Here is a 24,122-nt window from a genome sequence, read left to right as displayed (position 1 = left end):
GGCCTTCTGTTCAGGCTGATGCCTCTCTGTTCATAGGGTCATTCTATGTTCAGTGCCTTCACCTCAGACCCTAACGTGCTCTTCAAGAACCCCAACCCGTCCACTTCACTATCCCTCTCCTGGTGCAGGCAAGTCTCATGTAGTTTTTTGAGGGAGAGCTGGATCTTCCTCTGTTCTCTTTCCAATCTATTGATGTAGTATAAATTCTGCTGTTTGTTTTTTTCTTGGCTTTCTGCTTTTATTTCCAAAAGCCTTCTAGCTACCCTTTTGCAAATTGAAAGGTTTTGGCTTTCAGATGTATTGTGTGGGCATGAAAAGCCTATTTTGGCAGTCAAAAATGTTTTACTTTTTTTCCCCTCTGTGTTGTCCTACTGTCCCTGAGGGTTATGTAGCGATCACTCACATATAAGAAAATGTAGACAAAGAAAATCACAGAGATTAATAATTCAATGTATTATCTATAACGACACCAGTGTTCTCGATGGGACACATAAAACTCTTACACGTCAAGCACTGCTTTATGACTAGTTTATTTAATGCTCCCAATTACTCTATGAGCTAAGGGCTCTTGTTATCTCAAATTTGCAGCTGGGAAAAATCAGGTTCCACTCTTAGAGTAGAGAGAAGAGGCAGCATGATACAGTAAAACCCCAACATTGGACTGAAGACTATGTCATCATTTTTCTCATGTACACAATGAGGAAGTTTATTTTAAAAACCCTTCAAATTCTAAAATATGAAATAGGGATCTACAGTTCTTATCTAAAACCGGGGGGCTAGTTGTAAGTTAATATTCAGAAATGTTCACACTCGTACAGGTAATATGGTACCACTACTGCATATGTTTGAGTAACTGCAGCAGGATCTGGGGCAGTGCCTTACAATCAGTCATATTTCTGCAGCAATGTTTTTGTGGTGAGATAAAGATTATAAAAAAACTACTGTTTGTTCAGGTTGAACAAGACTTCCCAATTAGTTTGCTCTGAACAATAAAAAGCTTTTTTATTTTCAGGACTCTTTGGATTCTATAATTGTGCAAACTGGAATAGTGGAACTTATCAGTGAGGCGACATATTATATTCTAGTATTGTCAGTAGTGCCAGATTCATAGAATTAATGTGTAGAATGAGACAGTGCATGGAAAGGGCTTATCACATTACCTGGAAATTTTAAGCACTCAGTAGGTCTAATGATTAATCATAATGATGACATATAAAGGAAGCAGCAGTAACCAGGCAGGTTCTTAATTCTTGTTGACATAAGTTCCATCTCTCAATTTCCTGGAGACACTTAAATGAAAGGGACAATAGTAAGAACTATGAAAGCCTTCCCATATGATGAGAAAAGTAACAACAACAACGATAAAATAGATATATCACACCTCCTCAAAGAGTAATCAGCTGAATATACACATTGGAAAGCACAGACTTTAGATCTGATACCAGCTCCATAGATTCAGTACTTTCAGGTATGACTAATGGTATCCAACAGTGGTATATCTAGGTAATTTAATTACTTAAGGCACTTATTACCTCTAAAAACTAAATATATGAATGCAAATTAGGTTCTTGAAGGCTTACACACTTTATATTTTATATAAGATTATAAAGTTTAAATATAAACTTGATATTTGACCTTTAACAGAGTCCTGGCATAATAAAGGATATATGACTCTTCTAGAAGGCAAGAAAGAAGAAAGAATATACATGCATATCCCCCTCCTAGCTCTGTGCTGTTTCAGTATTGCCAGTCAGATGCTTAAAAAAGTCATCTCAGTGAAGCAAGCTTATGAACTAGAAAGATGACAATTATTACAAAGTGATGACAATTCAGGGGTAATTTCCTAACTTTGTCACAGACAGAAGCACTGTGGCTTAGCTGACGATGGAGGAAGGCTAGCCATCTTTGCTAAAGCCCACAGAAAGGAGAGGGAGGTGCAGATGGAATGTAAGCTGAAGATGACGTTGGAGAGCAGGAAAGGCTGAGCAGAGGACAAGTGCAGGCAGCAGCAGAGAGAAGGATGTTTAAGTCACCAAATCCGAACATTGCAGATGATCTATTAAATGGATGCCACATAAAGGATCTTGAAGCTTCCAATAGCACACAATATTGGCATGATGGTAGAGTCTTTAAAGTCAGAATGTATTTGTTACATATCATAGATAGGACACACTCTAGATAAACTTTGGATGATTATGTTACAAGATTAATGGCTAAATCTACATATTCTGTGATTGGTTTGCTTAGGCGATCAGAGCAATAGTCATAAAATATGACTGATGACAGATCACAGGTGATCTTCAGACTGGCCAGACTGTGAAGACAGAACATTATGCCGTGGTGTTGGTTTTCTCAGAAACAAAAGAGGAAGGGGCTACTTTCATTCTGATTCAATTTAGATTAACATCAATCCAACAAGAGAAATATGGAGAGTGAGGAAAACCAGATTATGTTGTCTCAGAAGCATTCTGTGTGAAGGGAGTCAACCTACAAGTATGAGAGGGAAGATTGGGTACAAAGAGCAGAGTCTTTCTCCTCCTCGTTGTTCCACCTGGGGCTCCCACTGTTATCTGTTCTTCCTCTTTCTCCCTTTTTCTAAACCCTCTTTCATTCTTCAAACATCATGTGTGGAACAAAAGTAGTGTGTGGACAACAGTGGAGTAAGTCAAGAGGAACTACCCTTTCTGAAGTTTTTAATGGTAGAGAACAGATATGGTAGAGATTCTGAGGGAGCTTTGACAGTCTAATTCACAGCTGAAAAGTTCTGAGAATCTCAGTACAATATGGCAATCCTGTCTGAACATGATGGTTTTGATTTCATAGGGGGCAATTACCTTTGCTCTGTACAGTGGCCACCAGCTGGATCCTTAGTTTCACTTAACTTCTTGGAAAATGCATGGTCACTGTTCATAAAGAGAATGAGAACAGTAAGAAAATGTATCAATTCTCCTGGTTACTGAAAAAAAAAAACAAAAACAAAACCAAGCCCAAGACAAATCTCAAAGAATGCTGGGATGGTTGTTGAGTAAGTTGTGTTGCCTTTGGAGATGAAGATGAACACATCTTTACTTTTGCAAATAAAGCAAGAATGTCAACTACCCAGGGGATGTGCGAAGAGTGAGCCAGCTCTGGTAATTTCAGGGATGCTCTTTCAGTACTTGTCCTTTAAATTCTTGGATCTTTTTTCTGTTTTTCACATCTAAGAAAAGATGGCCTGAAATGTGTGCCTAAGAGAACACCAAAACTGGCAATACTTTTGGAATAATAAAGGAAGAAAGTAGACATAATTTCTCTTTCTGTTTTCTGTTTTTAAAATGATGAGTCACCTGTTCCATTTGGGTAGATGGGCTTGAATTTACCAAATAACTGCATATTTTGCTTTACTTGAGGGTTTTGAATCAGGTCTTAATTTTAGCAAATATGCTTCATTTGAATTCCTCACAAACTTTTTTTAAAAAAGTTTTATTTTTTAGAGAAGTTTTAGGTTTACAATTAAATTGAAGGAAAGGTACAAAGATTTTACATATACCCTTTTCCCCCACATATGCAGAGTCTCCCCCATTATCACGATCACTCCCTCAAATAGTACATTTTTTCTTTTTTCTTTTTCTCTTCTTTTTTTTTTAGGGTATAAAAATTTATTACAGGTACAGAATATGACCATTAACGAATGCAGACAGGCTAGGACACAATGATACTGGATGGAAGATGGCTAGCTCTTTGGAAAGTGAACAGGTTTGGGTGGCTCGGAGCCTCATGCCACATGGAATGGTCAGTCAGAAGGGAGAGCGCATGTCAGACACTGCAGGAGGTCAGGGCACCGAGTGACTGCTCTGTGTGTCCAATGCCTTCCCCATCTGATCTGGGGCTTCAAAGGATGCCACACCCAGAAGCAAGCAACTGAAGCAGAGAGGATTCCTAAGGTGGCCCAGGCTTGTCTCTGAAGTCACGGCAGCACCATTTTAAGCAATATGTTTAATTGGATGATTTCCACAAACTATACACGAAGTTTCTAACCATCACAATTCAGTGAAGTACAAAACATTAAGTTACAGGCTGTGGGAAGAGAAGGCAACACCAGTGGTGGCACCTTCCAATCCTGGTTGGTCTAAGAGTAGGGGGTGGGGAAGGTATCGTTTTAAACTGAGCCCCTCATTTCAATGTACAAAAGAATTACTCTGATCGATATTAAATTGTATTGAAAACAAAATGGACTAAAAAGCAACTACTACTCTATGTTGGGGTGGAAATGGGAGGAAAGAATGAGTCCTTCAAAGCAGGAGGGGAGACAGTTGGAAAAAGGTTCTGTGGCTGTGACCCCAGGTGGTCACTCACGCTGCTCCATTTTTACTTTGGGTGGTCTCAGGAAGGTCCAATTTTTCTTCTCTTTCTTCCCCTTTGTATTTGCTTGGAAGTGTCACCAGCTGTCCACACGGCCATCTCGACTTTCCTCGGAGTTTTTCTGCCTCTCCCTTTCCCGTTTGGCTTTTTCTTGAGCTTCAATTTCTTCTTCCCTTTGTCGCTTCCTTTCGTGCATCTCTTTGGCTTCTCTCTCTTTCCTTTTAATTTCCAGCTCAGCAAAGAGTTTCATGGTCTGTTTATATACTGCTTGTTTGAACAGCTCAGGGTCATCCTCCTCCACATTTGTAGGTTTTCCTTCCTTCTTTAATTGCTTTTCTCTCTCTTTCACAGTGTGTTCCACGTATTCTTTTCCTGCCTGAATGACATCCAGGGCCCTCTTCTTTTGTTCCTGATCCAGTAGCAACTTGTAAGCTTTGTCCACAGCTTCAAAAGCCTTTTGTGCTCTGTCAGCATCATCTTGATTTTTGTCGGGGTGTGCCAATATGGGTAACTGTCGAAACCCCTTTTTTATTTCTTCATCTGTCACTTCAGGATCTATCTGAAGAACCTCAAATGGGTTCAAATTGAAGTAGGAAGAACCAGGACGGGTCAATCTTTCAATCTGATTTTTGGATGTTAGAACGAATCTCTCTTCTCTGTTTCACCTCACTGTAACAGGTCATAAATGCTTCCTCGGTGCTCCCTCCGCCAGCCGAAGCCCCGCTCTCTCCTGGAGCCGCCGTTTCCCCGGCCCAGCAACCACGTGACTCCTCTTTTTCCTTTTTCCTTTTTTTTAACCAAAAATGAACCTACATTGACACATCATAGTGTTCAAAGTCCATAACTTACCTTTGGGATCACTCTTGGTGTTGTATGTTCTATATCATCAAATGTTTGATGACATATAACTATCATTATTATATCATACAGAGTATTTTCACTGACCTAAAAGTCTTCTGTGCTCCATTTATTCATATTTCCTTCTTCCTCTGCCTCCCAGCCCCTAGCAATTACTGATCTCTTTATTGTCTCCATAGGTTTTCCTCTTCCAAAATTAATATAGTTGGAATGAAACAGTATGAAGCCTTTTCATAATGGCTCTTTCAGTTAGTAATATGTATTTAAGGTTTCTCCCTGTCTTTTCATGGCTTTGTAGCTCATTTCTTTTTAGCAGTGTATAATATTCCATTGTCTGGATGGACCACAATTTATCCATTACCTGCTTCAGGACATCTTGGCTTCTCTCAAGCATTGGGAATTGCGAGTAAAGCTGCTATAAATATCTATGTGCAGGTATTTGTTGTACGTGTTGTAAAGTCTTTTAGTTAAATACAAAGGAGCACAATTCTGGATCACATAGTAAGAGCATATTCAGTTTTGTAAGAAACTGCCAAATTGTTTTCCAAAGAGGCTATACCATTTTGCATTCCCACCAGCAGCATACGGGAGTTCCTATCACTCGTGTCCTCACTAGCATTTGGTGTTGTCTGTGTTCCTGATTTTGGCATTCAAGTAGGTGTGTAGTGGCATCTTATTGTTGTTTTAATTTCTATCTTCTTGATGACATCTGATGTGGAGCATCCTTTTGTATATGGATTTACAATCTCTGTATCTTCATTGATGAAGTGTTTGTTAAGGTCTTTGGCCCATATTTTAATCAGGTTGTTTTCTTCTTGTGGAGTTGTAAGAGTTCTTTGTGTATTTTGGCTAATAGTCCTTTATCAGGTGTGTCTCTTGCAAATTTTTTACCCCAGTCTTTGGCTTGTCTTCTCCTTCTCTTGACATTGTCTTCCACAAAGTAGAAGTTTTAAATGAAGTCAATTATCAGTTATTTCTTTCATAGATCAAGCCTTGGGTTACATTTAAGAAGTCATCTTCATATCAAAGGACATCCAGGTTTTCTCCTATGTTATTTTCTAGGAGTTTTATAGCTTTGCATTTTACATTTAGGTCTGATCCATCTTGAGTTCATTTTTGTGAAGTGTTTTGAGTCTGTATCTAAATTCATTTTTTTTTGCATGTGGATGGATATTCAATTGTTCTAGCACCATTTGTTAAAAAGACTATCTTTGTTTCATTGTATTGCTTTTGCTTCTTTATCAAAGAACAATTGACTGTATGTGTTGGTCTATTTCTAGACCCTCCATTGTGTTGTATTGATCTATTTGTATATTCTTTTGCTAATACTGCACTGTCTTGATTAGTGTAGCTTTATAGTAAGTCTTTAAGTCAGGTAGTATTAGTCCTCCAACTTTGTTTTTATCCTTCAATATCAGGTTAGCTATTCTGGGTCATATGTGTTGAAATTGGGGGATAAAAAGTCTATGCTTGGATTTGATTTATAAATCATGTCATAGGGACATGAAATAACATCTTAGAGAATTAGAGAATTGATGCTTCCCTCTCAGAATACTTTGAATCACTGTATTTTAGACTCTCAGAGCAAAATAGTTACAATATTAAAAGGGTAATTTGGACAGTAATGGATAGAAGAGTACAAGTGGAAAAAATGTATCCAGGGGCTCTTTAGATGAGAAAAATCATATGATTCATTTCCTCAGAAACAAACTACTCAGAAGTAAGCAAGTAGGTATGTAGGTAGATAGATAGATAGATAGGTAGATAGATAGATAGATAGATATTGATAGAAAGATAGGTAGACACATAGATTTTAAGAATATATATTATAAATAGAAAAAAGTAATGTTTAAAAATACATTGGACAATATGCCAACCATTGTGTCTTACATTATTTTTAGTTACTGAAATCACTCAGAGAGTTATCAGTATTGTTTTCCTTTACACTTAAGTCTCAGAGATGTGAAGTGATTTGTCCAAAACCAGGATCCAAATAAGTCTTTACCTGACTCCAAAGCTCACCTTCTTTCCACTATGTTATATGTCATAGATTTTGTGTTCTTTCAAATAAAGAATAATTTTCACTAAATTTTTGTGTTTTGTTTAATAGCTCACTATATATGTCCAGCCACAGCAAAAGCACACAGCTGAATATGCTGCAAACATAACTAAGATCGCATTTGACTATTTTGAAGAATACTTTGCTATGGATTATGCTCTTCCTAAATTAGGTGAGATTCATTTTTTATTTTCTTATTTTTAATAGTGCCTTTGCTTTTATTTAAGTTAAATCATTTCCTCAAATCTTAGTATTCTTAGTTAATAGTCTCCCCTTAGGCTTTTTATTATATGCCTAAAATATGTGTCTCATATTTATTAGATGCTGAAAGATGCACTTTAGATTCCTCCAAGAATAATGTCCATAGTTACTCTGTTCTTACCTGATAAATGCATAGACTTTTATTTCCAAATAAAGATTAAAGTATTTAAAGTGCAAAACTGCAGGTATTGATAATAATCAAGCCAGAAATAGCAACCTATATTAGTTGATTTCAAAATCATTACCATTCCAATAGTTTACATTGCCTCCCTACCATCAAGGAAGTGATAATTCATAGGGATAAGTGATGCTATCAGAGTCCTATGTGTAGTCTTTCCATTGTACAGGATTAACTCTAGATTCCCCAGCAGTTAAAATGAAATACTGATGCTCCTTCCATAAATATTTTTTTTCTAATGGGGGGGGCATGTTTTCTTTTTAAAATAAAAATAGGGCTATAATCAAGATGGTGCAGATATGATACTTCTACCAATAGCAGAGGTGCTTTATTAATAAGCTTAAGTGGTGTTAACAAAAACTGTAAATGAAACAATCATATAGATGTCTGCAGGGATAAAATGATGACAATAAGGAAACCGACCAACCCAAAACTGATTTCTCTATTTCTTTTTATGCTTCTCCTTTAATAAACTATTAGTGCAAAGTGACTGAGGCACCAAATTCTCTACATGGGAATGGCTGTGGCTCTGGGCAACTTTGTAGATGCTCCATTTTCTCTTCAAGGGCATCAGCTCCCAACTATTAGAGAAAGAGACAGGAACAGAAACAACTTTTAATCAACATCAGAATAATATTTAATAAAATGTTAAGCACATTGTTTTAAAAGTCTCTTTTCTCTTTATTTCACTTGAAACACCTGGGAAAAAGTGGGCAGTGGAGCTCTTACAAATTTATATCGCTCTTCTTTTCTCTTCCTCTTTCTCCTATATGCCTTCTTTATACTTTTAAATGTATTTTCAGTCCTTTCCGAGTTGACTCACTCTTAGACTTTCTGTACAATTGAAATCTGCATTTATTTCACTCCCCATTCATTAAATACACTGGAGTTAATTAATTATAATGTCAATACTCGCTAGAGAAGTGAGGTTACAAAAAAGTCCTCTCATTCAAGGATTAGGTACAAATTACACTCCATAGTATTATAGAAAATAATGGCTCTTGGGGGGAATACTTCTCCACCCTTTAAATGGTATTCTTGTGACAAAACAACCAAGCCTATGAATGAAGATGACATAAAAAGGAAACTACTGTTGTAATCTTGACTTTTATTTAAAATATATCCATTTTTCATTCTCTTATAAAAAGCTTTTTTAAAAAATTTTAAAAAATAATGATAAAAATAAAAAAAGATTTTATTTAACTATTTGACAGAGAGAGAGAGTGAGTACAAGCAGAGGGAGCAGAAGGGAGAGAGGGAGAAACAGGCCCCTTGCTGAGCAGGGACAACTCCCCCAATACACACACCAGGGGCTTGACCCCAGGACCCTGGGATCATGATCTGAACCAAAGGCAGACGATTAACCAACTGAGCCATCCAGGTGCCCCTATAAAAAGCTTTAAGAATCTTTATGTTAACCAGAAAGGACCTTTGCTTATACGTCAGATAAAAATTTATTTTTATTTATGTGCCTCATTTAAATTATATATAATAACATGGGGTCCCTGCATGGCTCAGTTGGTTAAGCATTCAACTCATGATCTTATTCGGGTCTTGATATCAGGGTTGTGAGTTCTAACCTCACGTTGGGCTCCATGCTGGGCATAAAGCCTACTGTAAAAAAATTGTATGTAATAACAAAGTAATTACTATTTTATTATAGTTCATTAGCTGAAGAATCTGTATTCTGTCCACTAATCAAGCTCAACATTTTCTGTTTGGGATTTAACATAGAACTGATAGATACTGCTTCTTCCTGTCAGATGTTGTATCGAAGATTATAGGCCCAAACAAAAATAAGGAATAGAAATTCCTGAGGTGCTTGGGTGACTCAGTTGATTAAGCATCTCCCTTTGGCTCAGGTCATGATCCCAGGGTCCTAGAATCAAGTTCTGCATCGGGCTCCCTGCTCTGCAGGAAGTCTGCTTCTCCCTATCCCTCTCCCCCTCCCCCCTGCTCATGATCTTTCTCTCAAATAAATAAATAAATAAAATATTTTAAAAGAAAAGAATAGAAATTCCTGGTAGAATCCAACATTTTAGGTCTGGAAGATAATTTAGAAAGAATATATTCTATTTTATGTTGATCCAACTTATTTAACACATGGAAATGGATGGAAACCTATTCAGTTATTAGGGAATTGGGTACAATCTTAAGTTGTACAGAAGTAGGGAAAAAGCAGAATTTCATATTCTCTAATATTCTGCATCCTTATATAGACATATATTCCTGTGTACTTGGAAGCTGTGTACTTCTAAGTCTTCATTTGAAAACTTCACTCCTTATTCCTCACAGCTTATCCTTGAAAATAGACTTTCTGTTACCTAAGTGAAAATCTTAAAAAAAAAAAAAAAAAAAAGCTAACAAAAATGAAGTATAGAGAGAAACAAAAGCCATAAAATTATAGAGGACTGAAAAGAGCAATGCCATTAGTATCCTTGAAAACTAAAAGACACATTGATATCTGGAGTCAACAGGAAAAGTTCCATGGAAAGTTTGAATGCATGAAGGCTGAAAAGTTTGCACAAATAAATGATTGTCTTCTACTCCAAGAAATTATTTTTAGTCCTTTTAAAAAACATTCATCCAAAGAACTTAATTTAGTAAGAAATGTTATAAACAAATGCAAAGAAGTATTTCTCATGGGACCATTTCTTTTTCCTTAGATGAAATCGCTATTCCAGACTTTGGCACTGGGGCTATGGAGAACTGGGGACTCATCACTTACAGAGAAACAAACTTGCTTTATGACCCTCAGGAATCAGCCTCTTCAAACCAGCAGAGGGTGGCCAGTGTGGTTGCCCATGAACTTGTGCATCAGGTATAGAATCTTAGTATCAAATTAGCTTGTTTTTAAAAGTGGCTTAAGACCCATAGGAATTATGAAAATTAACAATAACGTAGCAAATAAAAAACAGCCAATCAGAAAATCCTGCTCAAAGTCTTTCTTAGTGATAATAAACATGTTACCATACAAACCTGTTAAGACACATTGTTTTGCCTTTAGTAAATGCACAGGAGACCTCACTCTGACTTTAAATAGGCCCAATAATACCTAAATAAAGGCAATAAACTAAAGAGAATTTAAGATCATTTAAAAATCAGGAGAAATTGAAAAAAAAAACAAGAAATAAATGTTATTTAAGTACAATGTCTGCCACTTCTGTGTCAAGTGGCAATATTTATATGGACAAATAAATGTATTGAAAATTTCTAGGTTTCTGTACCACAAGCATAAGAATTTAACTCTCTTTATTGCTTATCATTTCAGTGGTTTGGAAATACCGTGACCATGGAATGGTGGGAAGACTTGTGGCTAAATGAAGGATTTGCTTCCTTCTTTGAGTTCCTGGGAGTAAACCAAGCAGAAAAAGACTGGCAAATGGTGAGCCACAAAACACATAGCTCTAAATGTCTATTTGTCTCCTGCAAAGCACAGAAACCTTTATACCATGACAGTGTCCCTGAATCAGGGGCCTGGTCCGATGGTGAATTCGGAATTTTGTTGTCAGTATGGAGCAGAGTCAATTCATTCTACTGACTTATACCTTGCTTAGGCCAATGCCCAGGCCTTGGAGGGCAACTGACCACCCCAATCTGAGGATGTCCTCGATAGAGTCACTCAATAACACATGTCAAGGCAGGAAAACAAATAGTGAGCTTAGACAACGAGGCTCTGTACTGAAGTGTCTATAGTGTTAATCCTTTGAAAAATCTAAGTCTAATTTTGCAAATGACTTACCTAATGCAGGTTGCTGAAATAGTGTGTAAAGAGAGAAGGGCATAAACTGGGTGTTACAGGGGATGTGACCTTGAGCAAGTGACATATCCTGAGTGAGTTCTCTGCTCTATGAAAGAAGAGAGAGAGTTGTTCTCTCCTTGTAAGCTTAAAAGCTCCTAAACAATACATTTAATTACCATTATCCTACCTCCTGTCCGTGAGGGGCCTGAAAAGAGGAACCTATGAACCCTAAAGATATTTTTTCTGAAAAGCTAAATCTGTTTTTATCGATACTTAAGTGGTATAAGTACTCTTGCCTGGATTTATGAAAGAGTCAGTGTGTAGATGTATAAAAATAGAGAATTACATGTTGTGTACTATAGAGACTACTGCCCTCTACTGGAAAAAATAAAAAGACAACCTTAAAGGCCTGAAGCCCTTGGTAGTTTCCATAACCTACTTTAAAGAGTGAGAAAGTTAATTTCCAACAATTCCTGCTTTAAGGTTTTCAACCATGAAACTATTGACATTTTGGACCAGATAATTTGAAAGTGGTTGACATTTGTGGGGGTTGTTCTGTGTATTTTAGGATACTTAGGAGCACCCTTGGCTTATATTACTAGATGCAGGTCACCTCCCCCCAAGTTGTAAAACCAAAAATGTGTCCCCATATTTCCAAGTGTCCCCTGGGGGACAAAATTTTCCCTAGTTGAGAATCACTCGTATATGTTGAAAATTTGATTTTGTATTGTTGAAATTAAACTATAAATATGAAAAATTATATTTTCCTTTATTTTCTATAAAGTAAACTGAGGCCTTTCTTATTGCAAGATATTGTAAGAAATTATAACATTTTAATATTGTTGTATTATGTATAATACATTTAACATTTTAATATTCCAATTTGGTACTTCAAAACACCAAATAAATTTCAGAAGAATTTGGTATGCAGGTTCTTTAGTTTTTTAAGATTTATTTATTTATTAGAGAGAGAGAGAGAGAGAGTGAGAGAGAATGAGTGGTGGGGTGGAGCAGAGCAAAAAGGAGAAAGAGAATCCCAAGCAACTCCCTGCTGAGTGCAGAGCCCAATGTGGGGCTCAATTCCATGACCCTGAGATCATGACCTGAACTGAAATCCAGAGTTGGGTGCTTAACTAAATGACCTATCCAGGTGCCCCTAGTATGTAGTTCTTAAATGAAATGTAATTACATGGTCCAACCCATCCATCCATCCATCCATCCATCCATCCATCCATCCATCCATCCATTCTTTATCCATTCATTCAGTCTTCTGTGCTCAGTGAATACTACAGAGGATACAAAATAGAATAAAACATATTTCTTGCCCTCAAGGAGTTCCCAACTAAGAGTTGGTGGATGGAGGGGAACAGATATAAATAAAGGTAAATTGTAAGAGAGCCTGGTAAGTAACACAACAGTGGAGCCTTATTTCACAGGTGAAAAAGCTGATGGCCAGAAATATAACTCTCCAATCTCATGCAGACAATTGTGTAATACAACCAAAACTAGAGTCAAATTTCCTGACACTGAGAACTGAATTCTTTCTACTTACTTAAGCCTTTCAGGTATACAGAATTTAAAATCCAAGTCAAAATTACCTTAATTGGCAGTCATCACTTGACAATAGTACCTTGCCTATTATAATGGAAATCACAAAATTGGAAAATCTGAAAGTAGTATGCTCTTCTTTGAGGAATATTTTTAATTAAGTAAGACTAATAAGACTTGATTTTTTTTAGTAGTGATTTAACAGAATGAGATTTCAGAATCTAATTGATAAAGAATCAAAATAATAATAGCAGTTAAAGTGTTAGGTTTCACTCTGCCAGGTACTATGCCAAATGCATATCATGCATTATCATTGAATTCTCTAATTCCAAAAAGCATATGCCATTATTATCCTTATTTGAAATTAAACTATAAATATGAAATTTGATGGATTAGGGAGCTTAAATTTACAAATCTAGAAAGTGGAATAATTGAGCTATGAGCCATGAATGTCTGACTATAGGTCTAGACCTCTCAACCACTCTATTTTGCTGAAAAAACATAGGATTGGAATGAGAAGATGATCATTAGAGTTAAAGCAAAAACAAATATTTTCTTTAATTATGAATCATCCAAATTCTAATGATTCACCGACCAAAAAAAAATCCTAAACATCAATTTTTGATCAACATGCAGTCTCACTTAATTCTGTGAACAAATCTGTAAGGTGATATTATTCCCATTGCACAGATATGGAAATAGGGCTTGAAGAGTTTGACACATGTCTGAAAGTCACACATGAAGTAGCATAAACAGAATTTACAGATGCTTGTGTCTTCATGGCCTGTCATATAGGGGTAAAATCAAAGGAATTATAACAGAAGAAGGGCATGGAACCTGTATAGATCAATCAATGCAAAATATGATTAATTTGAATACCTAGTCCTTGTCTTAAGTAATTTGAGTCATTTATATTTATTTCCCCCCTCCAGGGTTATATAAATGATATTCTGAAATATGAACTGGTATAAAGGAAGTGCTGTCTTTTTTTGGTTCCTCCTGTCATTTCAGAGAGACCAGATGTTACTTGAAGATGTATTACCTGTACAAGAAGATGATTCTTTGATATCTTCACACCCAATTGTTGTCACTGTGGCAACTCCTGCTGAAATAACATCTGTTTTTGATGGAATATCCTATAGCAAGGTAGGGAAAATATGACATTGTTGTGAACATCTTCCTGCTTAATGAGTTTCAGTAAATACTAAAAATGGGAAGACTGGTGAGACTATGCTAATGGACTTTAGGAAACAGTGTAGAGCTTATTCTGGGTGCTGAATATTCAATAGTTTGTACTTTTTAGTCAAACTGATCAATGCTGGTCATTGTCACAGGATTTTGAATCAGATTTTAAAAAATTTCTCCTTTCGCTTTTGTTTATAGCCTCTATCATTCTACTGGAACATTTATACTTTAAGCTTCAAATTCAAAATTATTTTATTTGATTTTTTTTAAAAGACAGCATATCTTTTTTTTTCCTGCTATGTGGTGTTTGAGAAATGCCATATATGTGGATATCTTTCCTAATGGAATCTTTTAGAGAAGCCAGGAAGAATTTAAACCCAACTCAGTTTGAAGGAATGACTTTTATGCATTTTTATACAAGATATAAAGATGACTTTATTAACATGTAGTAGATGGGGGATTTTTGTCCATTAACATGTTTTGCAAAGCTACTATAAATCTACAGTGACCCATTTCTCCTACAGTGTTTCCTATAGATCCTCCTCCAAACATATTCATGACTGCATGCAGTATAATTTAGTCATTTCCTTTTTGCTGCTCATGGTTTACCCACTATGCTAAATTGCTCAAAAGCCACTGCAAACAAATGCATTTTTTTATTCTGATAAAACAATATATTATAACTATTAAAATGAATACTAGATAAAATGGCTTGAGTGAAAAAAGCCTTCTATATATTACTATTTCAAAGTTATAGTGTCATAGTTTTGGCTTTCCCTGTCATTATCCATGGCATCTTTTTAGGCTTCCTTTATTCATTTTTCTTTCACATCACCAATGATCCTTTTTTTTTTTTTTAAATGGACATCTTAACATTTCTAATCTACTTATAGTATGTTCTAATATCTCATGTGGAGATATTTATATTTTATTAAACCAGTTTCTGAGTCCTGAATATTCTATGGATTTAAGACATTATGTCAGAAATAAATGAATGTTCTAAGCCTTAAGTCTTCTACTAAGTACAAAAATAATTTGTATTTAAATGACAGTAAAAATTGCTAACTTAAATGAGAAGATACATGTTTTCTGGAAAGTCACCTGAAAATTGATTTAAAAATACATAAATAGTGAATTTTAGTATTAATCTTATAACATGTGCAGAGAAAGTAGAGAGCAGAGGTATTCATCAGATCCTTCAGACAAAATAAAACCAAATGAGATAAACTACTTTCGAAGATGATTGTATGCCTAAGTGATACATCTAACTATATTAAACTATTTGACCAGATAACTCCTCAACTATCTATTTCCACTAAATATAATCTTTTTAGAGTATTGAAATATATTTTAGAAGTAAGCAGAATTTTATCATGGAATTACTTTCCTTATATCTCCCAAAAATAGTTTTTTAAAAGTATTTCTAACCTTCTTCTTTCATTAGAAAAGCCCCATCTGCTGGTTCATTTGGTGAAGTGCAATAATTATTTAAACCCCAAATCAATAAAATGATGGCCACTTTATCAATTTTTTCTCTTTACTCTTTAATTCCTTTAGAAGCAGATACAGGGGCTGTGCCAAATGGCATTTTTATCCTAAGACTGTAAAGCTAAAGCCAGGTAATTTAGTGGAGTCATCTAGAAGACATAATCTCACAAATATGATCATGAAATACTCTTCACAATAGTGATCACTGGTGTGTGTTTCCTGCCTGTCCTTTACTAGTTCAATTTGTCATTCTTTCCCACCACAGGGAGTTTCCATTCTGAGGATGCTTGAAGACTGGATAACACCAGACAAATTTCGGAAAGGATGCCAGGTATGATTTATTACTTTTTAATAGTATTAAACATAAGCTACACTGATATGCGGCTGATGAATGTCAATATGTGATTGATTAAGGACGGCTCCCTTTTTACTTTTTCTCTCCTTACTCAGGAATAGATTAAATACCAAAACAGAAAGAGGTGACTTCACGTCCAACTAAGTGCCTATACTGTATCTGTAATTACCATTTAACAGAAATCTCATGAAGAAGTTGAATGGCATCCTTAATTATTTTGGATACCATTTATATGTGAATTAGCTCACTCTGCTATAATAAATACAATCAACCAGGTCATTTAAACAATGGAAATTTATTTTCTCACAGTTCTGGGAACTGAGAAGTTTATGACCAAGGAGCCACAGATTTGTGTCTTAAAGAGGGCTGTCTCCCTGGCTTGTAGATGGTTGTCTCTTTGCTGTATCCTCGCGTGGCAGAGCAAGAGAAAGAGCTCTCTGGTGCCTCTTATCAGATGGACATTGGTCCTGTCATGAGGGTCTGACCCTCCTGACTTCATCTAAACCTAAATACCTCCCAGAGGCCTCATCTGCAAACACCATCACATCAGAGATTAGAGCTTCAATGTATGAATTTCAGGGAATGCAATTCAGTCCATAGCAACATGATATAAAAATGTATATGTATCTCTAAGTCTTCCCTTACAGTTAAAAAAGGACTTTTTCCTTGTTTTTAAAAATGGCATAAATACACATTCCTATTATGATGGAGTCACTGAATAAAGAGGGCCTGCTTCCTTTTGGAAACAGAAATGACAATAAATTTTCGAAAGCATTTCACACATCCCACTTAAGCTTTTTACGCCAGTAGATATTTCAGTTTCATTTGTATTTTTCTAGCAAAACCTAAGCCAATCCTCTTAAGATTTTATATTATCAGTTTTGCTACAATCTGTCCCTGCAACTGTCCTGTGTGCAGGTTGCCCCTATTCCAGCCTAGAGATGGAGTTGTCTTCCTACTTTTTCCCGTTCATTTCCATCCTCCCTACTGCAATGCCCAGGTAGTTCGGCAGAGTGGCGGTGCTGGTGGCCAGTCCAGAAAGCAGACAGCAGATCAGAGCTGCACCCTGCTAGCTTTCCCAAAGAGTGCCAGTACTTCTTCTGGATGTAATTCCCCAGGACAATGCCTGCTCACCATGCCTTCAGCTATCACTACCACCAGGTCTTCTTATGTGCCATGTAGTGCTTTCTATGCTTTCCCAAAAGGAGATCGTCCGCTTATACACAGTGCTAAAACTCCTAAGTGACTACTAAAGAAATAGGACCAGAACTTGGGGAATATTCAGGTAGTACATCAGTACATTTTACTCCTTTGGCCCATTAAAAAAAATATTCTGTGTGGACACTTAATAGAACGGGAAAAGCTATGTGCATGTTCTTATGTGTACATGAGAACATCTTGTAACTTTCCCGTCAGCTTCAAACTCACATTTCATCCTGTCTTCTCTCACTGTGAGCACCTCTAGGGAGGAATGCTGTCTTCTATATCTTTGTGTCTCCTCTGGTACCTAGTAGAATGCATCCACATGTTAGGCAATCCAAAAAATGCTTCTTGAGTGAATCAACAGTCTATAATAAGTAGTATGAAATATAGAAAAAAGCAAAGACAATTCCTTTTTAAAAATTAAGTTAAAATTCCATTTGCATAGTTTTTATCTAAATTAAACTGATCAGTAATGCATTCTTGGAATCTTCAAAGCTGACTTCAGATTAAGTGATTTTTGAAACTACTAGAGCTGTACCAAAAGAATCTTTAAAAGTAAATAGCTAATCTAATAATTCAGTAATACTCTTCATATTTCCTTTAACCCAAATATCTATGGTATAATTAATTAAAAAGCCTGTCTTGTCTAAAACTAATATTTCTCAGGTGAAAACTGTCTTCATCCACCCTGTGACTATAGATGGAGCTAGAAACTGAACTAGAATGAATAGGTATTAATTTTTTCATGCCTCATCATAGTGCTATAGAATAAATTTACAAAAAAAAACCCTACTAAAACATTCACTTTTCCCTACAATCTTCAAACACTAGCTAATATCTGAAAATAGTATATGATCAGTATAGGCGACACTCAATAGCTCTCCAACAAATTGGAACATTCCTTTATTTCACTCAAGTATCCAAATAGTATCTCTTCTTGAGTTATCACGCTATGATTGCTGCCCCTAAATCCCACAATCTGATACTGTTCAGAATTTTTCCTTGCAAATAATAATTTTCTGTCCAAAGTTACTCTTCATTAGCTAACCTGGTGTGGCATGAAATCTGGGGGTGGTCAGCTGTCTGTTCTCTTTCATGCTCATCACACTCCTCCAAACCCCATCCCAGATAACAAAGTAGGTGCACAGTGTGGGAAAATAAGAGCAAAGTCATCACCTGGAAAATCTTTAAGGATATGCTTGTGCATAAGAAAAAATCATTATAGATAATGGGGCGTTTGTAACAGTATATGGTCATGAAATCAAGCTGAGCAACATATCCATCCTTTCTTTTTCTCCTAGTATCAGCAGTATCACTAATAGGACAGGAACGGCTCAGCTGGAACATGGCCTTTCCCTTCTTGGGATACTAGTCACAGAAACAGTGCTCTTTTCCTTTTATTCTTACCACACCAATACCAGCTAATGAACTATTATTGGGGCACCTAGCTCATCATAAAATTTTGAGTGGAATGACTGCATTGTGATTATTCAAGGTGAAGAAAGAAATTTCTTCATATAGACTATTCAGAAGTGCACTAATCTAGACAAAATAAAATTTATGTCGTTTAATATACTGTTTATATAAATGACGATATAGCCTGCAGTTCAGGAGAAGCAAGAAACTGCAGTTTAAGAAACAATAATACCAACACCACTGAAACCCACACAAACTGGTCCAGGAGTCAGAATTCTTTCAAGGTCACTGCAGGAAACTCTCTTCACCTATCTTCACCTCTCTAGGCACCGGTTTCCTATACCCCTAAAAGTGTGAGAGTTGTGTTAGATAGTGTTTAAAATCACTTCTAGTTCTGAGATTGCACATTCTAAACTCAAGGCATTGTGAGTATACAAATAAACTCCTCTAAATTAATTTTAAGAAGCTATGACTCACTAGAAATTGTCATTAACAGGTAGCTATAGTTACAATTAATTATTACTATTCCAAATATCTCATTATTTTATTTAGAATGAATGATTTGTGCAAAGCTCTGGAACAAATACCTAAAATTGATGATCAAATACTTGCCTTTCATTTCTTCTCCCTTCCTCTGCCTGCCCTCCAGTGGTAGTGCTGAGCAGTGAACTCATCAAAAGAACAAAAATGAAGGCAGCATTCCAAACTGGTCTCAATCCTCATTCAGACTTCTTGGGACAGTAGTGATAATATTGTTTTATCTCTCTATGCCTGAGAAGAAAGTAATTTAGAAGATAACGTGACTTAGGCACAGTGCCTCCTGAAAATTATAGCAACTTAGAGCAAAAATGTCAAGTGCAAAGTCAACTACTGGTTATTTTCTTTGAAATTCAAGGAACACTGAAGAAGGTTCTGTTTCTATTAAAGATGTCCATATTTTGAATGGGACAACTCTTGACAGCAGCAGAGGCATGATACAGCAGGAACTTCGGATGGTTTCCTGGAGAATCACAATTATGAGAGTAGGAGAAAACTCGGAATTTTGTGAACAGAATTGCCAAAAGAGAGAGGCTTCTAGTTAAAAAATTCATATCTTAAAAATAACTGAAGAGTGAAGACACTCTTTAAAGTGAATAATTTGGGACACCTGGGTGGCTCAGTGGTTGAGTGTCTGCCTTCGGCTCAGGGCATGTTCCCAGGTCTGGAGATCAAGCCCCGCATTGATCCCCCTGTGAGAAGTCTGCTTCTCCCTCTGTCTGTCTATGCCTCTGCCTCTCTCTGTGTGTCTCTCATGAATAAATAAAATCTTAAAAAATATAAAGTGAATAATCTACCCAATTTATCCATGATCATGACCATTATCATCATTCTTATTATTCAAAAAACATCATATACCCATTGCTTTAAAACAGGTGTCTACTAACTGCTACCTGCAGGCTAAATCTGGACCACTGCCCATTTTTGTAAGGTCCCCAAACAAAATCACTTTTTACAATTTTGAATGGTTTAAAATCTAAAGAATATTTCATGACAATGAGAGTTACGTGAAATTCAAATATCAGAGTGCATAAATAATGTTTTATTAGAAAACCGCCATGGTCATTCATTTACATGTTATCTATGGATACTTTTGTGCTACAGAGGCAGAGTTCAGTAGATGCTACAGGCAATACATAACCCACAAAACTTAAAATCTCTACAATATAGCCTTTTATAGAAAAAGTTTGCTGAGCCCTGTCTTAGAGCCAAACTCACCTGTTCTATCTTTGGATATTGTCTCTATCACTCATGTGTGATGGGGTCATCTAGTGTCTGAAATGAGAAAATAGCACTATAAATGAAAGTAGGGGATGTAGCAATAGTGATAAATTAACACCACTAAGTAAAGATCAGAGAATTATGGATCTCTCCTTATATTGGATCACAAATGTTACGGACTATTGACGGCTGAACACCTGACTGCCCTTAAATATCTTATATTTCTAGTCCTGAAAAAATTGAACTTTTCCTCTCCTGTCCACAATTCCATTAGACTATTAAAAAGAACAAGTTATATCACTAATAAGGAAAATATTTTTGTGCTTTATAAATAATTTGTACAATGTTTTTATAGGTTACAGAATGTTTTACATGTATATAATTTTATTTTATTATAGGTACATTTGCCATATTATACATTAGAATGATGTTGTGGAAGTATGAGAAAAGCAAATGTTGACTTCTAAAATGATTGTTATCTTTCACATACAGATTTACTTGGAAAGATACAAATTTGGGAATGCAAAAACTGAAGATTTTTGGAGAGCACTTGAAGAGGTAATGAGTATATCCTGAAGTATTTCTTTGTCTGATTAACAAATGATTTGTCATTTCTTTATCTGACTGTTCTACCCTTTTATTCCCCTAATTTATTAATTACTGTTAATGTTTTTTAAATATCAGGCAAGTAAGTTTCCAGTGAAAGAAGTAATGGATACGTGGACCAAACAGATGGGTTATCCTGTACTTAATGTGAAAGATAGAAAGAATATCACACAGAAACGTTTTCTATTGGACTCAAGAGCTAATCTTTCTGAGCCACATTCACCTCTTGGGTAAGCATCTATAATGCATTTCAAGAGAAAGGCAGAAATTTGTTGGAAATATTGGCCATTTGCTTGGATCTTGCTCTTCAGTACATGACTGATGGGTGAAAATATAAAAACACAGTATCTTTAGGGAAACAAAAGCATTCAAAGATAGCTCCATGGTCTCCAGGTTCAAAATGGTGGACTGACCACATGCATCCAAGTCCTGTTCTTCCCAGAAATCACTGAATAAAAGAATAAAAGTGCTAAAAGGAATAAACTCATAAAGGAAAGAAAACAAAGAGGAGGGCTATATGCATCATAGAATTCTAGGATAAAAGCCAGAGGAGAAATATTGGTAGAAAACAAAGAAACTGAGAAAGATGCAGCCAGATAAAAAAGGGACTTGCTGTAGAGGTGGAAACATCTTCCCTATCCCTAGGCAAGCTCTGGGCTTACTGTCAGCATGAAGAATGGAGTGCAGGAATGAGAAGTGAGGCTGAAAATTGGGCAATTAATTTGAAGTCCGGACTCAGGACAATTGTGCCAGTCAGCCACACCTCCATTCCATTTTCCCTTCATCTGCTGCCATCCTTTCCTCTGTTCAGAGCTCTCAGAATCTGCCAGAAGTCTGGCAATGACCCAAGGCAAGAATCCAAGCCTCTCCCTCCCCTCCCCCCACCAAATAAATTGACTGAAACGGTAGAGGAGAGCTAAGGATTTCCATTTGGTTAGGATGCCCAGAGTAAAGCTTTCCTCCTTATGGCATTTGCGGGATGGATGGGCTAGAGGTGCCAGCTCCCCGTATACATACACAGAGCTCCCAGTCAGACTTCCTGGTCAGAGGAAAAGCCTGTTTCAAAAATATGCCTCCCTCTCAACAGCAGAGGGATTACATACAAGATACCAAAAATAATATAGTCCTTCTTTCTGAAATATGGGTGGACCATTAAGATCACCAGACATATAAAAAAGTCTAAAGGCATAGAAGATAAAATCCCACTTGAACAAACAAAAAGGCTGTCTCTATAAGAAACATAGTTGAGGAAATAGAAAATAAATTTATGAAATACATTCAGAGATCAAAGAAGCTTTTAACACCCGTTAACTAAAAGCAGAATGTCTTTGAAAAGACAAACTTAGGATATAGCATTAAATTTTTGGTTGTCAAAGAATTATTAGACCAAGTAGAAATAAATTTGGGGCATTATCTCAAGTTATAAGGCAAACACACAGAGATGACAAATATGAAAGGGAAGACAAATACGGAACATCCAGCACCCAACTAATAGATGTCTCTCAAAAAAGAAAACAGAAACTTGAGGGGTAAGTTATGTCAAAGAAATAATAAAGGACACAAGGATTCTGATTTAAAAGCCCCACTGACGGGATCCCTGGGTGGCGCAGCGGTTTGGCGCCTGCCTTTGGCTCGGGGCACGATCCTGGAGGCCTGGGATCGAATCCCACGTCGGGCTCCCTGCATGGAGCCTGCTTCTCCCTCTGCCTGTGTATCTGCCTCTCTGTCTCTCTCTGTGTAACTATCACGAATAAATAAATAAAATCTTTAAAAAAAATTAAAAAAAAAATAAATAAAAGCCCCACTGAGTACACAGTACCAAAAAGGAAAAAAGATATATACCTAGCTATATCCTCATGAATGAAACAGTCATCTAAAAATGGTTGAAGCAAAAAAATATTTTCAACCTCCAGTTCTCTACCTGAACTGAACCAAATGCAAAAGAACAGAGACATTTTCAGATATGCAGCCTAGAAAATGCTTTCCACATGTACTTCTTAGAAAGTTACTAGGGGCGGGGAGCCTGGGTGGCTCAGTGGTTGAGCAGCTGCCTTTGGCTCAGGGCGTGATCCCGGAGTCCTGGGAGCAAGTCTTGCATTGGGCTCCCCGCAGGGAGCCTGCTTCTCCTTCTGCCTATGTCTCTGCCTCCCTGTGTCTCTCATGAATAAATAAATAAAATCTTAAAAAAAAAAAAAAGAAAGTTACTAGGGAGAAAAAATATGAATAATAATAATAAAAAAAAAGATGTGGATCTTGGAAACAGTGCATCCAACAAGGAAAGCCATCAAAGGAAAGGCTGGCCATTCGGGACCCAGGGGGCTCATGATCCCATGCCTAAGGGCAGGAAAACTGCCTCGGCTAGGTGATGGCCAGGAAAAAGCAAGTATGATTTAGAGAATGGAGAAACTTGAGGAGCTGATGAAGGCACATCAGTTAGGTCAACTCTAAAGAGGAAAATTAGACAAAATCAAGGCTGTATGTAAAAATTGTGATCCAAAAATATAAACAGGTAGTATAATTTTATGCCATTGATAAACACAAGAAAAAGGAATGCATTTGACCCTTATGTTAGAGTGTTAGGGTAAATTTTTATTTAAGTGACTCGGGGGCCATGAAATCGGCCTATAGAGAAGGAAATGTAACTCTAACACACTTCTTAGCCAACAATATGTATACAACAGTATGATTTCATAAATGTTACTTATATTGACTTTTAACTTTTATAACCAAGGATAAATAATAGCATAAAAATTTTGTTACAGTAGCAGAGAAGGTTGCAACTATAAGTGGTCTTAACATTGTAACAGGAAAATAAAAAAGCTGGCAAAAGAAAGGAGGTGGGAGAGGGAGGAGAGCTAGAAGAGCGCTGGGCTACTAATTCAGTGATGTGCTGGTGCTGACCCTAATCCCAGCTCAGTGCCATCATGCTGGTAGCTTGAAATTGATTATATTGTGAGTTAATGGAAACCAGCAAATACTGTATTCTGTTCCACCACCCCCAAGAGCAGTTATTTACCAGCACTCCCTAGGATATCCTACAGTTTCTCCTCACTGTAAAATAGGGATAAAATCTCCTATTTTACAGTTAGGAGAGAGTAGCAATACTAAAATTTATGAAACAGGA

At 36.5% G+C, this 24,122-nt stretch overlaps 1 protein-coding gene, 2 long non-coding RNA genes and 1 pseudogene across 6 annotated transcripts in view; 1 reads left to right on the top strand and 3 right to left on the bottom strand.

Moving 5' to 3' along the window:
* The window catches only part of ENPEP (glutamyl aminopeptidase), an 86,709-nt gene that overhangs the window by 22,025 nt on the left and 40,562 nt on the right, over nucleotides 1-24,122 (top strand). The window contains exons 4-10 of the mRNA XM_038581899.1: nucleotides 7,310-7,430; nucleotides 10,364-10,518; nucleotides 10,969-11,082; nucleotides 13,999-14,133; nucleotides 15,926-15,991; nucleotides 20,885-20,950; nucleotides 21,077-21,228. Coding sequence (XP_038437827.1) covers nucleotides 7,310-7,430; nucleotides 10,364-10,518; nucleotides 10,969-11,082; nucleotides 13,999-14,133; nucleotides 15,926-15,991; nucleotides 20,885-20,950; nucleotides 21,077-21,228 — 809 coding nt within the window. The remainder of the gene's footprint in view (nucleotides 1-7,309; nucleotides 7,431-10,363; nucleotides 10,519-10,968; nucleotides 11,083-13,998; nucleotides 14,134-15,925; nucleotides 15,992-20,884; nucleotides 20,951-21,076; nucleotides 21,229-24,122) is intronic.
* On the bottom strand, nucleotides 4,183-7,247 carry LOC119877794 (annotated as a pseudogene).
* LOC119867204 lies at nucleotides 7,977-18,981 on the bottom strand. The gene is made up of 4 exons (XR_005382641.1): nucleotides 18,886-18,981; nucleotides 17,444-17,522; nucleotides 14,030-14,123; nucleotides 7,977-8,278 (listed from the first exon to the last, which is right to left on the bottom strand). It is a non-coding gene; the product is annotated as an uncharacterized LOC119867204 (long non-coding RNA).
* LOC111093578 overlaps nucleotides 19,252-24,122 on the bottom strand; it is a 43,872-nt gene continuing 39,001 nt past the window's right edge. For all 4 annotated transcript variants that reach the window (XR_005382645.1, XR_005382642.1, XR_005382644.1 and 1 more), the window contains 2 exons: nucleotides 20,390-20,446; nucleotides 19,252-19,405 (listed from right to left, as the gene is read on the bottom strand). This is a non-coding gene — a long non-coding RNA (uncharacterized LOC111093578). The remainder of the gene's footprint in view (nucleotides 19,406-20,389; nucleotides 20,447-24,122) is intronic.

The sequence above is a fragment of the Canis lupus genome, chromosome 32 (assembly GCF_011100685.1).
Source record: "Canis lupus familiaris isolate Mischka breed German Shepherd chromosome 32, alternate assembly UU_Cfam_GSD_1.0, whole genome shotgun sequence".
Taxonomy (NCBI): domain Eukaryota; kingdom Metazoa; phylum Chordata; class Mammalia; order Carnivora; family Canidae; genus Canis; species Canis lupus.
Note: the sequence above shows the minus strand (reverse complement) of the source record. Positions and strands in the feature narration are given on the sequence as shown.